Here is a 16,506-nt window from a genome sequence, read left to right on the forward strand (position 1 = left end):
GTGCGGCCCAACCTGCCGCCGGAAAGCTAGTAGCCGATTGCGATAATGGTGCTTCTCGTCAAGGAAGTGGCCGAAAATTGAAATAAAGGAGAGCCTGTTGGGAGAGGTCCATAGATCAAAACTGATATGCACTTGCGTGATGGCGTGGTCCAGCTCCTCCTTCACGGACGCTTTCTTCTGGGTGAATATGTCTCCGACATCCTTTCTTACTGTTGTCCTGCCCCACGATATTTGCCGACCAAAGTCAGGATCAAATTGTCGAAATAGCTCCTGCAGGTAGGCGCTTTCAAAAATAGCAAAGGGCAAATTTGAATCGACGATGTAACCAACCGACAACTCTCGTATTCGCGTAATCTTCGCTCGGGGAACAATAGCACCGTTCGGACTCGGTGGTTTCAGCGAAGCCCTCTGCTGGAGATCAACCACGGAGCAGTCGTCGGACGAAGCCAGCTGGGGGTTCTCGGTGACCCTGTGAGCCCTGAAAGCGTCAGCAGAGCCCTGTAGTTATGTGATGGGATGCCAACTTGCGGAGATGCGCCTGTGCTGAGGAGGTGGATTGCGCATTGAAGAATTGCGGTGTACCCTTATCATCACAGAGCCTGCAGCACCAAATATCGCCGCCCGGTGTGCTGTCTGCATTTAACTCCGCCAGGAACCATCCGTAGTTGCCAATCCAACTGCGCCTACCCCTGCTCTTTCGCCTGTCTAACAAAGTTCCAATCACAAAACGTCGCTGGCCCCAAGTGATCTTGTATAGGTCCTCGACCGACGAATCGTTTGTTGAGGCTCGTGCAGAAGCTGCTTCGTACTGTTTGGCAATGTTCTTTGATCGGGAGCCCAGCGATGAAAATGGTGAGAGCAACGGCTTCGACGGTGGGCTGCTGGCCCAGCTGGCCGCTGGAGGACTATTCGACATGACCAATTCAGGGTTGGTCGCCGAAGGGGATTCAGGAGCTGACAGTGCTGCAAGACAGTGGAGTGTTGGGTGTTCAGCCTTTGTAAACAAGTCCGCGTCGCGCTAGACGCGTACCCTGGTCGGGGCTTTGCAGACGTGTTAACTGTACTTCTAAATTTAGATCCATCGAGTGGCTTAGGGTAAGTGGCCGGCCAAAATCGTAAGGGATATCAGATATATCAGATCGTAGGCCCTCTGAATCTGATCTGATTGATCTGATAAAAATCCGTATCTGAATTGAATTGATTGATCTGACTGATATATCTGATTGTTAATCTGATCTGATGGCAGCGCTGCTACAATGAGTCATGGCCATGGCCTCAATGGCACAGGTATAAGAGCAACAGATTCGTGCCAGTATCAGATAGAGAATCAAGCATTCCTTTGCCCACGGTTTTCCTACCTAAGTGTGTGACACCCTGGAGTGGCAATTGACTCCATTAGGCTTCAAGTTTGCTTGCTGACAATACAATTCCACGAGACCCCGTAGTGCGACGGAAATGCAGCAAACAGGGGACAGGAGCAAAGGCGAAATTGCACGTGACAGGGATGCTCCGGCAGCCACGCAAAGACCGGACAACAAGAATGTCAAATAAGCAGATAGTAGCCCTATTGGCCAAGTTGCCACTGGGCGTAATCAACCAGTAGTAGTGCAACAGCTCTTGTCTGCCCGTGTGGGGGTGGCCTTAAATGGCTTGGCGTTTAATCCGCTGGGATCGAAATTCGACACGCAGCATCGAGAATTCGCAGTCAGGGGCATGAGTTTCCCATCATGATACATGTCGCGAACACGCGTATTCTCCGCTCTACCGTTGAAATCACTTTCCTCACTCCACTTTGCGGCAGAGCATCAGCCTATCATCGACAAGAACAGAGGTCGAGTGCCGATCCTGTCCGGGTTCCGTTTAGTCGCCCTTCCGTCATGTCGCCCCATTCTTCCTGTCTTTGGTCTATCACCACGCAGATCCGCTGCGCAGTGCGTGCAAATGGCAACCCCGCGTCGCATGGTCGGAGAGGGACCGCCGAAACGCCGCCTCCATTGGAGCCGTAGCCTTTACTCCGAAACAATCCCACATCGGGCATCCTTCCGTTCCGCTTGCACGTTTCTGCAAGGAGTATAAGATACCGCTGTAACCCGAAGCACGAAGAACAACACAGTGAGCCAGCGAACACTTACAAGATAACCGCCGGCTGCTAGCATGTATTCCAATCCAGGCACTGTGGATGGCTTCATTGATCCGCTGCTTCTTAACAAGCAAGGGTCGTTGGGCCCAAGTCTACAACATACAAACATCAACAGTGATTGCCTTTCGGCACGTTCGGTCGCCAACGAATCGATACCGGGACAAGTATTAGGGAATCTTGCTGCATGGCCCGCGCCGCACCACCGAGATCCGAGCACATTAACGAAGTTGACGGCGGGCAATGCCCGAGCACCCGACAGTGTAGTTTACGGCGACCCTGTTACGCAAAAGACCGAACCTATCCACGCTGCTGTGGAACTACACCCTGTTAGTGGCAAACCTTTTCACAGCCGCTCCAGCAAGCACTCCAAAGAGACAGCCGCACAATCAACTTCGTCCTCCCAGGGCATGGGCTTGAAGGCCGCTGAATCACACACCGCCATTCGAAAAATGACCGTCAAGAAGCGCGGCCGCCCACGCAAAACTCCTACCAATGCCGCATCAAATAGAGGAATGCCAGCGGTCGCAGCCGACGTCAGAGCGCAACGCATCCGCGATAAGAATCGCGCCGCCGCGGACAAGTGCCGCTCGCGAAGGCGGTTGCAGGAGGACGGGCTCAGGGCAAAGCACGAATGTATTCAGAAGCAGCACCGCAGCCTCACGGCCAGCCTTTCTGACCTATCGGAGGAAGTGTATGTTCTGAGGAACATGTTGCTGGCGCACGGCACCTGTGATTGCTCGCTGATCCAGGACTACCTTAAGCGAACCGCATTAGAATGGGTACAACTCAAAAGATCAACACCCCTGGGCGTGGCGGCATAATATCTGTTGTCTGCATCCTCCTGTCTGCAACAGGTCGTCTGCATCGGCACAACTGCTGAATGCTGTCGCAAGGCTACGACGATTAAGACGCAAGTGCATCTTCAAACAAGCCAAGTAAGATAGAGCCACATGACAGTATCATTTCTTATATGCCAGCCTGATTCTTTGACTGGCTTATCAACAATGGGTATCTGTGCCGCGTCGTGGCCCGGTGACCTGCAAGGCTGTCTAGGCCGCCCATGCCAAGTCCGCTCCACGGGCGCAGAGGAAGGAAACAATCTCCATATTATTGTTGTCGGCAGCCACAGACAGTAAGGATGAATTTGAAACCATGCTTCGAAGGCTTGCTCCTCGTTCGATAAGCCTCCTCACAGACTCACAATGTGAATGCTTGACAGCAACAGCCAAAGATGACCACCCGGCCCCGTCCGCAGTATCTATGCCGGCACCATGATCAAGCAACGCATCAACGATTTCAGATGCCCCCTCACCTTGGACGAGATGGAGAGGTTGACGTCCGCAACTGGTCCGAAGCAATGTGTTCGCACCTGCTCGCAAGAGTATCTTTATAGTTTCGGCACGCGACTTCAGGACAGCCTCGTGCAGGGCTGTTCTGCCATCGGTACACTGGGCATCCACATGAGCTCCGTGCTCCAGCAAAATCCTGACGACGCTATTGTTGCCCGACATCGCGGCTCGGTGCAGCGGCCGAGCTCCCGCGTCGGATTGGTCGTGGGGATTCGCGCCGTGCTCGAGTAGGAGCATGGCCATGTCGGTTTTGCAGCTGCCTGCCACGTGAAGGAGCAATGGCTCACCCCAGCTCAGATGACCACAAACACTAGGTGACCTGGCCAGAAGTAAGTTTGCCGTTTCGATGTGACCACCACTGACGGATAGTCCTAGTGGTGTAGAGTTTCCTGGGTCCGGGAGCATATGGTCTGCACCGAGGTCTAAGAGTATCTCAGCCATTTTGCTGTGACCATGGTACGCGGCGACATGGAGTAGTGTCCCGTGTCGTGGATGATGCGGACCGATGCCGTTGGCTGCCTTGATAAGCATGGCCACAATGTCGGGATTCGTGTTCGGCCATTTTGCAGCATAGTGTAGCGGGGTTTCGCCGTGTCTGAATCGCGATTCTAATGGTTCAAGAGGATCGGCACCGTAATGGAGTAAAAGTTTGACTACTTCCGTGTTGTTGCCACGAATTCCATCAAGGAGAGGAGTGGACTCATTAACCTCCCAGACAAAGGATGCAATCTCGCCGTGTTTCAGCAGAGCTTCCAGCGCGCGAACATGCCCCAACGACGCCGCATACGACAAAAGTGGCCAGTCGGTATCCGTGATGCAAGTGCCAGCGTCGACTGCATGCTGGATGACGGTTGGGATGTTCTTCACCGCACCCCAATAGAGTGCTTTGCCTGATACTTGGTTACGGCGGTACAGGACGAGATTGACCGGTCGATAAAGCCGCCGACAGACTCTGCCGAAGTAGTACAGGTCGCGCTCTGAGGGCAGAAACTGCGCGATTTGTACGATAATCTCGTTCGGTAAGGCATGCAACCACATGGCGAAACGCTAACATATCGACAAAGTCTGTGGGAGGACAAGACGAAGACCTGTCAACATTCGCCAATTTTCTGGTTGACCAGCCCTTAAGTGGGGTGGCGGCGTATTTCGTATATCCGGGCGCCCATCAGCAACCTGGTCAGCTAGCTTAATCTGCCACCGCTCTCAGATCTGCAGCTGCGACGGGTCAGGCACCACAGCGGTGACGACGCAGCCTTGGTGGCACGTGAAGGAAATGTAGAGAGCCGGTCTGTCCACGAGCTCAGCAGCCTTTTCTCAACTGTTAACTTTCTCTGACAGTGGGAGCCAACGCTTCGCCGGATACTGTTGGAAGGACTACCTTTCCATTTGGTGCACCCATAAAAGCGGGATTGGCTCTGCGCTCTTTGCCTCAGCCCACTCCTCCTCCCATCCCCGGCCTTTGATTTTCTCCTCAAAGGAGCCCCTCACTGGTATTTGATGCATCCCGCACCACGGAGTGGTTGAGACCCAGTTTGGATGGACCAGTCTGCCAAAGCACGTTCAAGATGAAGTCGCCCCGGGTTGACCAACTGAAGTCCGACGACAACTGTGAGCTGAAATCACCTGCAGCGTCCTCATCTCAAGCAACTAGCAGAGTTCCACAGTCTGGGGCGACGGACCACACCGACCAGGCAGTGCAGCTGTCAGACCTCGAGAGAGCAATCACAGTGGCCAGGCAGGTAGTCGATTCAACATCAGCCGATCATCCGGAGCGTGCATGGTACTTGAGCGATCTTGCAAACCATCTGTGGCGCCGGTTTCAAAAGACAGGCAAGCTCGCTGAACTGGACGAAGCAACCGCGGTGGCCAGGCAGCTGGTCGACTCGACCCCACCCGACCACCCAGACTGGCCAGGCTGGTCTAGCAACCTTCAAATTTGTCTCCAAACCCGGTTCGAGCGTACAGGTCAGATGGCCGACTTGGACGAAGCAATTTCACTTGCCAGGAAAGCGACTGACTTTATGCCGACGAATCACCTCAACCAGGCGTGCCAATTGAACAGCCTCAGCAACTATCTTTCGAGCCGGCACGAACGAACAGGGGACGTGGGTGACGTGAACGAAGCAATTGTACTAGCTAGACGAGCGGTCGATCTGACACCAGCCGACCATCCTCAGATGGCGCTGTGCCTCAACAATCTTGGAAATAGCCTTGAGAGACGTTTTGAGCGGACGGGCAAGCTAGCCGACCTACAAGAAGCAATTGCTGTGGCTCGGCAGGTTGTTGACGTTACGCCACTTGACCATCCGGACCGAGCAGGCTGGCTTAACAACCTCGCAATTTGTCTTCGCCAATCGTACGAAAGTACAGGCGACATGGCAGACTTAGAGGGGGCAACTGTCGTCGTCAAGCAGGCGATCGATTTGACGCCCACTGACCATCCGGACCGGCCACTCTACTTGAACAGCCTTACAACTTGCCTCCGCAGTAGGTATAGGCGGACAGGCCAAGTGGCTGACCTAGAGGAAGGAATTGCGCTTTCAAGGCAGGCAGTTGACTCGACGCCGTTCGAGCATTCTGAGCGGCTCGGTTGGCTTGGCAACATTGGTGTCGGCCTTTTGGACCGGTACGAGCGAACAGGCGACATGGCCGACTTGGCGGAAGCAATTTACGTATTCAGGCACTCTATAGACGTGTCGCCAGCGGATCATACGGACCGGGCAAGCTGGTTCAGCAACCTCGGAAGCTGTCTTCTGAGTCGATATGAGCGAACCGGGGAGATGGCTGACGTGGCGGAAGCGATTTTGGTCAGCAGACAGGCGATTGACTTGAGCCCACCCGACCATCGGCATCGGGCAACATATTTGAGCAACCTTGGAAATGGCCTTCTGATTCGATATATGCAGACAGGTGGGATGGCTGATCTAGAAGAAGGGATTTTGCTCTCAAAACAGGCGATCGACTCTACGGCAGTTGACCATCCCAAGCGGCCAGGCTGGCTCAGCAATATCGGAATCAGCCTTCTGACGCGGTACGAGCGGACAGGCGAGATAGCCGACTTGGCAGAAGCAATTTCCGTAGTCAGGCAAGCGGTCGACAGCCATCCTAACCGGGTACCGTATTTAAACAACCTTGGAATTTGCCTACGCAGCCGGTACGAGAAGATAGGTGACGTGGCCGACCTGGATGAGGCAATTGCGGTTACGAGGCGAGCGTTGAGCTTGACTCCCACCGACCATCCCGATCGAATCGGGCTGTTCAGCAACCTTGGTATTTGTCTCAGCAGTCGGTATGAGAAGATAGGTGATATGGTCGACTTGGACGAGGCAATATCGCTTACGAGGCGGGCGGTTGATTCGACGCCACACGACCAGCCTGACAGAGCTAGCTGGCTTTACGACCTTGGCATCAGCCTTCTAAACCGCTATGAGCGTACTGGCGAGATAGCCGACTTGGAGGAAGCAATTTCACTTGCGAGGCAAGCGACCGAATCAACACCACCCGGCCATCCTGACCTGGCTCGCCAGCTTAACATTCTTGGTACCGGACTTTATACCCGGTATAAGCGAACGGGCAGGATCGCGGACCTGGAGGAGGCAATCACACGGGACAGGCAAGCGATCGACCTGATGCCAGTTGGCCATCCTGATCGGACGGCTTTCCTGAACAGCCTTCAGACCAGGGTTCAGAGTCTGCAATAGCGGACAATCGATGGCCGGCCAGGTAAATAATCCAGAAGCGCAAGGGCCGCTCATTAAGAATATATTGTGGCTGCTTGCCGATGATTTTGCGTTGAGTGGGTGCTTCAGAGAATTAGTATCAGAAGGCGGACGTTCGCGGCGGTCAATATGCAGGACCTAACGCTTCGGCAGCGGCCGGTATCTGAATGTCCACTTTCTCCTATGGCTAGCTAGCTACGCATGAGGGAAAAATCCTGGAGGGCAATTACCTGGCGGCCAGACCTTTGAGCGCGTGGGAGCAGGCCATGAGATAAGTTGGTGCCCACAGTGTGTGAAGCCTCTGTTTCGCCACCGAGCTTCTAGAAGGCTGCACTGTACATAACAAGGTGTCGGCCTAAATGACAGATGTACCACGGCGCCTAGGTGGTACTAATTACGGGATAAGGAGATGGCAGAAGAGCCCGTGCTAAAGAGATGCGGATCGCAATTTCTTAGCAGACCGCTCGTCGCTGCTTACCGACGGCGTATGATGCAGGTCCCCGTACTGCAGCAGACCCGGTGTTGCCGCAAACTTCACGTCCGTGTTCCGCCGCATCTGACTGGCAAAGCCTGAATATTGAGGTAGGTACTGGACATGGTTGTCCCATTACTTTTTAACCTTGAGATACGTAGTAAAAGGATATTAGGCAGGAATAGGAAACAGCAAGAAGCCGCCATAGTGACAAACTCAATACTCTGCCTCTGCGCGGCCGAACCCGCCCGTTGCGTCACTTCTTTATTGTAGTTGGAGATGGTGTTCTGCTTAGGAGTGCCAGGCTATCATGTATGACCGGGCTGAGAATTCTTCGAGTTCCGGCATTCTCGAAGCAAATCTTCAACCAGCATGTAGGAAACATGCTTAGTGCTGTGCTCGTGCTCTTTCTTGCCGGTGGACATGAATATTCGATCTGCACTCGGTGCATCTATAGTGCTCTGATTTGTGATGTCTTTTCATCCTGTCACGTTGGAGAGCCAAGGCACCCGAGCTCACACTCCACCTTCTCACGATAACGAGCCGGTCTCTTTGTCCACGTGCTCACTTTTTCACCGTTATGGCCTGTTGTGTTGTGGTGTTTCAGCCACGCCTCGCCAACGAAGATAGTTTCGCAGCAACGAACGTGTGCCTTCTTCCGATGACTTCTGTGCCACTTGCTGTGTAGTGGTGCCCACAAATGCAGAGCACGCGTTCCATGATAGCAAGTTCCGATATCGTATCCTTGGTCAGGAAGAGACTCGCAAGTTCTGGACGGCGTCGCTGGTCGCGCGAGGGGCTTGATGTTGCGTGGCGTGGCGCGGAAGGGGAAGCGTTGCGCGGAAGGGGAAGCGTTGCGCGGAAGGGAAAATGTTGCGCGGAAGGGAAAGCGTTGCGTGGAAGGGAAAGCGTTGCGTGGAAAGGAAAGCGTTGCGCGGAAGGGAAAATGTTGCGTGGGGGTCCGTTGCACGGAAGGGTGGAAGGGGAGCGTTGAGCCTCAGCGGGCTTGACAAGCACCTGTTAATTCGCCGTATGCCACCCCGCCAGCACGCCTGGTGGCTTGCATCGCTGCGACGCATGAGAAAATCGAACACAGTTCTTGTAGTCAGGAGAGCGATCTAGGTCTGTATTGCATACAGGCCTCGATTGACTGTTGGCTGGACGACTGGTACAAGATCGATTGGCATTTTCTTTCAGCCTTCACGGACTTATAATTGAAGCGAAAATATCAGTCACGAATGCTTGCATGTAATTTGTCGTGCTGTACCGCTCTCAAGGCATTCTTCCCAGGACCAAACGCGGGCTTTGAAACCCCGCCTGTTAATTCTTGTAACCGCAGATTCAATCTCTGGCTCATCCACGATAAAGATAAACGTCCCTTCGATCTCACTGTGATTTATGTCGCGTGCGCAACCGATGGCGTCGGCGATGATTTCTCTGCCAAGCCAAGGCTTATGTACAGTGGCCATTCCTGGTCTATCATGAACTTTCCGCTGTCATCTTCTTTGCAGAGGGATCGCAGTTCTACTGCACAGCATAGTATTGATGTAAATGCAAATCTTTTGTGCCGTTTGTTTGAACATATGGAGTGCGGCATAGCGGGCTTTTTTGTGAATTCTCTGTCCCAGCCGGTTGTAATGTGCCGAAAATCTTGATCATGAGCGGGACAAGGCAACAAGCGAGGCATCTAAGCCAGTATCTCGACGAGCAAAATTAATAAATCAGGTTTGGTTGGCCCTTCATATGGACTTACCGGTCTCCGCGCGCGGCTTGTAGGCTTCGATCCCGAATCCCACTACGAATGGTGCGGGGCATCGTCCAGAGATGATTAAGGCGCAGTGCACAACAAGCTCAGGTACAAGGTGTGCGGTCGCCGTGCAACGTCTCTCTTCTGGCTACAGACTACTAGGCTTCTGTGGAGTGGCTCTCTACCGTGGCTCACGGACGGTCCGTTCCGGACGAAATAGCCGAGGTACGGGTCCACAACGTTTACAGAGGACACCAGTGAATCGATCGCACTCATCTGTTTACGGCCATGATGCTTCAATTGCAATATTCGGAGGCTTTTTGGAATACGGAGGGCTGGGAGTGGCTCTTTCCCGGGATAAATGCATCACCTCGGCTTTGTCCGGGTCGAAAGTGACTCCGTTGGCGGCACCACAAGCGAGAAGTTCCTTCATATCTCGGAACGTGAGAGCAGTCGTTTCTTCAAGCGTTCGCCCGGTGCGCAACATTGCCGTGCCATCTGCGTAGCCGAAACGACCATCGGAGTTCCCCAGACGGTAGATAGGGGCGATGTATACTGTAGTACAGAGCGAAGAGAATTGGCGATATAGGTGAGCCTTGTGCGAGGCCGCATCGAAGAGGTGACGCTGGCGTTGTGACGTCCTAGAAACGGATTGTGGCCGATGATGGAGCCCAGTCTGTTTCTGAGCCTCGCAGTGTGCGCAGGACAGACCGTTGTTCACAGCCTTCCATGCCATTCGAAAACGGTCGCCCAGTCCAACTGTTTCCGTTTCCTGCCAGCCCAACTGCGCGTGCCAAAACGCCCGCAGGGCCAAATACAGCTCCCCGTGGCCAGGCAAGTTGTAGACGGACCGGAAGTGGACGATCAAGTGGGGCACCCATACTTCTGGTTATTTTCTACGTAGGACGCAAGTGGCCTTTCGCGTCGCGTGGCGGCGTAGCCACTAAGTAGCTAGCGCATTTCGGCCTACTCTATGTCGTGCCATTCTGGATTCCGTACTGTACCTACACTGCATCAAGTAATCGGCATATCGGGAAGCGGACACATGATGATGGAGCTTGATCTGCAAAAGAAGCATCGGGACGGGTCACAACAGCAATTGTTTGCCACTTGCCGCCGCGGGCCAACCGTCCCGCGCGTCCATGGAATATGCAGTAACCTCTTGTTCCTTTAGGAGTAAAGCCCCAATTGGATGAAGGATCACCTCCAGAAGAAACCTGCGACTGCCATGCTACCCCACGTAGTTGCCTAATTTAGGCTGAGCCCATATGTGCGCTCCAGACATCTTACCACGACTAGTACGATACATAATTAGCGCGCAAGATTCGGGCGAAGACAATGCCTCGCTCCATAATGTCTGCTCGACAGGAAGTGGACGTCGCCATATGAACGACGGCAGAGGCGGTACGGCACAACCTGTCACAATCACGCCCATCCTCGATCCTTGCCGCGCGTCCATTTTCGGGTTTCCAAGCAATTGCCTTCCCATTGGGTTTGGAGGCGTATGGACAGAAATGGCTAAGTTTCCCGTAGGGTCGCTTGACGACTTATTGGCTTTCCCTGTACGACTGCTCCGTCCAGTTCTGGCCGACGGAGGTGCCCCTAGACGCAGAAGAGCAACCGCAAGAGGCGGACAATTGTCTGCACCCACCCCCTCCTCTTTTTGGAAGTGATTGGACCACATGTTGTCAGGGAGCGAGGTTGCACAAAGGGGGTGAACCCGGTATAAGGATATGGATTCAGGTGATTGCATGGACTGGAAGTCAATGGACAGGCAGTGTGGCTTACACGGAGAGACAATACACACACACCCGATTTTGCACACATTGTGATCACCTATTCCGACAGTTATGAGCCCGGCTCGCGCAGAATCTACTGAGTGAAGCCGAAAGAAATACCAGAAAATACGGGTTAACGACGAGTACGATTTTGAACGACTCAAATCGCATGGTTGCTCGTTGAGAGCGCGGTGGAGTGAAAACCGCCGGCCAAAAACCCCACGATCCACAAAAATGGCCACCCACAACGGGAAGGTCGTCCTGACGGGACAGGACACTTGGGACGCCTGGATACAGTCCATGTCGGCCAAGATCCCCAGAAAAATATGGGCCTACATGCACCCGGATAATCCCATGGGCGAGCTTCTGGCTGAGCCAAGGGAGCCGCAGTGGAGCGACTACGGCTCGTCAGCGACAGACTACTCGCAGTTGACGCAGACTCAACAGCGATCGTACGATGCTGCATTCCGACAGTGGGAGTTCCGACAAAGGCAATATTCCAAGCAAGAGACGGAAGTCAGCGAAGCGTACACTACAGTCCTAGAGTCGGTGTCCGACAAACTCAGGGAACCACTCGACAGGCAAGAAACGCTCAGAAGCTGGATGCAGCTGCTGAAAGCGACAGCAGCACCGTCAGAAGGCTACATGCTAGCTAAGGTGAAGGACCAATACAATATGGTCATGAAGAGCTTCAAGGGGCAGAAGACGTTCCTTCCATGGCTCGACAAGTGGGAAACAATGCTAGTCAAAGCACAGAAGTACCACCTTCCAGAGACAGAGAATGGCCAATGGCTGCGTGAGTTCGCAGATCTCATTGAGCCAATGCACCAAAGCTACGCTACCATCTTCAGTGAGAAGGCAAGGGAGCTGGATGCAAATGCCGTCCGAAGAAGACGACAGCTCGAAGAAGCACTTGCATTCCAAACATCCTACAGCACACCATCACAAAGAAGGCGGAGAGTAAATAGCAGCAATACCGTTGTGTCGGAGATCAATGTCGAAGCGGAGGACGGAGACCTGATTGCACCGGTTGCCCAGCGACCTGCTCCTGAAGGCTCTCTCGATTGGACGGTCCAAAAAGTCGCTGCGGCAATGCGTGAATGGGCCATACGCCATAAACCCACGAGTGGTTCCACCGTGAGGGGCGGGGCATTTCACGTAGACGATGGCGATAAGGACAGTACCGACGACAAGGAGGCATCCACGCCAAAAGGTCGGAAGAGGACCAGGACTGAGCAAGGCGGGACACCTGCTAAAAGGCCAGTACCTGAGTGCCCGGCCTGCGGTATGAGAGGGCATGACCTACCTGACTGTTGGTATGTGTTCGACGAGAAGAGACCGGAGGGCACGGCTCGCAACGAGTATCGTTTGCGGAAAGCCAAGAAGGCGCTAGAAGGCAACAGCGAGCTGCAAAAGAAGGTTGACGCGATTCGCAAGGCAGAGATAAACTGACAATCAACGGCGGCGAAGAGCATGGGACGGAAGGTAGGAACGGCAAACACGGCCTTCCTAGGATCCGCCTTCAGCTCTTCAGCCAACCCCTATCCGCTGTTACTATCGGCAATCCTGGACTCAGGATCAACGCTCCACATCTTTAACGACCTGAGGAGATTCAAGAACATCCGCAAGGCGAGAGAGGGAGAGTATGTCGTCGCGGGTACCGCGGCAGTTCCCATACTTGGCTTCGGCAAGGTAGAACTCGATGTCACCAAGCCGGATGGCAAGCCAGGGAAGCTGCGTCTGCAAGATGCTGCATACTGCACGGAGTTCAATACCAATCTGGTGTCTTTCCAACTGCTCCAAGAGCAAGGCATCTATTGGGATACGATCAACAATCATCTGGTCAGACGAGACGGCACAATACTTTGCGTCGTCCAAAAGAAGCACAAGCAATACGTGCTCCAGTACAGGCAAGTTGATGCAGAGAACAAACATGCGGCGTTCAACATACAACAGAGGCGACGATCGTCTCGGGACCCAAGACCAAGCGCAGTCGGCGATGGCGCGCTGTGGCACGCGAGGATGGGGCATCCAGGCCCAGTGGGCCTGGAGAAGCTAGGGGCCAATTCACTAGGCGTGCGACTGCGGGGTCCAAGAACAACAGAATGCCAGCATTGCAGTCAAGCGAAAATCCATCGGCAAGTATCGCGACGACCACCCGATCGCGAGAAGGACAAACCTTGCTATGAGATATTTATCGACTGGACCGATCTCGAAGAAGATCGCGACGGATTTATACGTACCATGTTCATCACAGACGCCTGGACCGGAATGGTCTTCCCGTACTTCATGAGGACGTACGGAGAACGCAAAGAGAACCACAAAGCGGTCAAAGACTTTTACAATTGGATGAACCGTCATTTTGGATACGAAATCAAAGTGATACGCCCCGACAATGAGCTATTCACCAGAAAAACACGACTGTGGATGATGGGGAAGGGAATTATTCCCAAACCATCCGCACCATACACGCCAGCCCAGAATGGCGGGGCCGAGCGCTCGGGGGGTGCCGTGGTGGAGAAAGCACGAGCAATGAGAATCGCGGCCAACTTACCACATAATTTGTGGAGGGAGATCATCAATGCCGCCGTCTATCTCAAAAATAGAACCCCCAGAGAAGCGAACGACTGGAAAAGTCCATACGAGCTGTTCCATTCAAAGCAGCCACGATTATCGCACCTAAAAGCATATGGGTGCAGAGCCTACGCAATGACGTGGCGAGCACAATTGAAGGTGCAAAAGCTGAAGAAGCTGGACCCGAGAGCACATATCGGATATCTCGTTGGCTACGATTCGACGAACATCTTCCGAATATGGGTGCCACACAAAGGCAAAGTCATCGCATCGAGAGATGTGATCTTTGATGAGAACACTTTCTTTGACGGTCGAAGAACCGAGCCTGAACTGATTGACGATCTCGATGATCTGATACACAAAGTTCAAATTACTGAAAGACAATCGAGCAACGAAAGAGTGCTTGAAGAGGATGAACAAATCCTAGATCCGCCAGAGCAAGATGGCGAGAGCGACGCAGAATCGCAAGAAAATGAACAGGCCGCTGAGCAAAGCGAGCCAGTGGCTGAGCAAGCCACAAACCAAAGCTACAATGAGAGAGAAGACTATGAGCTTTCGAAGCTGATGGAGGAAGCGTTTCATACACCTCCACCGACGGAACCTGACCAGGCGCCAGAGGCAGTCTTAGCAGTCCACCTACCCGTCGCTGCAGATGAGGGGATGGAAAGGCACGGCAAACCAGAAGGCAGCCGGAGCGAAACGCAAGACAAACTAATTGGTGACCGAATGGCGGGAGACCGCTTCGAAGACTACGTCTCAGTCCCGGTAGAAACAGCAGTTCACGGGGCCTTTGTAGCAGGCAGAAAGTTCAAGCCGGCCAGGACGCACAAGCGAGACCTGCCAGAGCCACCAAAGACGTTTAGGGACCTCAAGGGCCACCCCTTCAAGGCAGACTTCCGAAAGGCACAGGAAGACCATATGGCATCGCACAAGCAGATGGGGTCATTCCAAGAAGTGCCAAGGCGTCAAACCAGGGGCCAGCAGGTGCTAAGCTGCATGTGGGTCTTCACCTACAAGACAGACAAGCATGGCTACCTCGTGAGGTGCAAAGCAAGACTGGTTGTGTGCGGGAACCAACAGGCCAAAGGGGACCTGCCCACTCGAGCAACAACACTTGCAAGCATGTCCTTTAGAGCGCTCATGGCAATTGCGGCAGAGTATGACTTGGAGCTAGAGCAGATGGATGCGATAAACGCATTCGTGAACTGCGACCTGGATGAGCTGGTATTCATGAGAATGCCACCAGGCTTCGAGAAATACGGCACCGTACTGCGACTGAAGAAAGCGCTGTACGGGCTAAGAAGGTCGCCGTTACTATGGCAGAGAGACCTCACAGCAACCCTGCAAGACCTTGGATTCAGCAAAATCCCACAAGAACCATGTGTAATGCAGAAAGGCGGAGTGATCGTCTTCTTCTTCGTTGACGACATCATCTGGGCATACCGAATGGTCGACAAGGCCTTGGCGAAAGAAGCCATTGCTGGTTTGCAGAGGAAATACAAGATGAGTGTACTGGGAGACCCGAAGTGGTTCCTGGGAATACACATCATCAGAGATAGAGCTAAGCGATCAATCTGGCTGTCCCAAGAGGCATACATTGACAAGATTGCTCACCAGTTTGACATAGCTCTAGACTCAAAGCTGCCCAAAACCCCGATGGCTGAAGAAGAGCTGCTACCAGCAGGCGTTCAAGCCGACCGACGATCGATCGAGCTATACATGAAGAAGGTTGGATCCATACTATTTGCGGCCATCTCCACACGACCAGACGTTGCGTTTGCAGCCTCACGGCTAGCACGGTTCAATCAGAATCCGGACGAAAGACATCATAAAGCGGCCGACCGGGCGATGCAATACTTGTACCGAACAAGGTGCCAAGGAATACGACTCGGCGGGACTCAAACAATAACGACGTTCCTATGCGCTAGTGATGCATCGTTCGCCGACAACACGGTTGATCGGAAGAGCTCACAAGGATACGTCGTGATGCTGTTCGGAGGACCGATCGCATGGAGAGCTTCGAAGCAGGCTACCGTCACAACATCAAGCACCGAGGCAGAGCTACTCGCTCTATCCGAGACGGCGAAAGAAGCCATATTCGCAAGCAGACTATTAAGGAAGCTGCAAGTGCAGATCGACAAACCATTACTCATCGAATGTGACAACACCCAGACCATCAGACTTCTCACGGAAGACATGGCCAGGCTATCGACACGGCTACGGCATGTGGATATCCACGAACACTGGCTAAGACAAGAATGCCAGGCAGGAAGGATCCAAGTCAAATGGGTTCAAACGACAAAGATGATAGCAGACGGTTTGACAAAGTCGCTGCCAAAGCAAAAGCACGAATCTTTTATGAAACTGCTGCGAATGGAGGATATCTCAGCCCGGATAGCGATGGAAAGACGGATGGACACGCTGAAAGACCAACTGAAGGACGCAAGAGCACGCAAGAGCAACGAGGCACCAGACCAAGAGGTCAAATTGGGCTTCAGTGCAACCATCGGCAGGAAAAAGCAAGCAAGCAGGGCAGCTGAGCCCCAGGTCAGCTTGTTAGATCCGCGACGGGAATTATGAACGCGCACACAACATTAATGACGGCACTTAGATCATCTTCGTCATCAAGACTGAGGTTATTATTGGTGTCCTCTTGAGTTGCTTGGGGATTGTGTATCTCTCCTCCTCAGGTTCTGTTTTTGTGCGGAATGGCGGTCTGGCCAGCAT

General features: G+C 53.4%; 2 protein-coding genes across 2 annotated transcripts; both read left to right on the plus strand.

Annotated features, from left to right (window-relative positions):
- Positions 1–3,411: 3,411 nt before the first annotated feature.
- On the plus strand, positions 3,412–3,720 carry PLICBS_010145 (uncharacterized protein; the record flags this gene model as incomplete). The annotated part of the gene is made up of 1 exon (XM_065601841.1): positions 3,412–3,720. One exon carries the CDS (start codon positions 3,412–3,414, stop codon positions 3,718–3,720), a length of 309 nt encoding a protein of 102 aa, XP_065457913.1.
- A 7,719-nt stretch (positions 3,721–11,439) lies between these two features.
- On the plus strand, positions 11,440–12,657 carry PLICBS_010146 (uncharacterized protein; the record flags this gene model as incomplete). Its single annotated transcript, XM_065601842.1, has 1 exon — positions 11,440–12,657. The coding sequence occupies one exon, from the start codon at positions 11,440–11,442 to the stop codon at positions 12,655–12,657; it is 1,218 nt and encodes a 405-aa protein (XP_065457914.1).
- Positions 12,658–16,506: the final 3,849 nt, after the last annotated feature.

The sequence above is a fragment of the Purpureocillium lilacinum genome (genome assembly GCF_023168085.1).
Source record: "Purpureocillium lilacinum CBS 284.36 DNA, scaffold_8, whole genome shotgun sequence".
NCBI lineage: Eukaryota > Fungi > Ascomycota > Sordariomycetes > Hypocreales > Ophiocordycipitaceae > Purpureocillium > Purpureocillium lilacinum.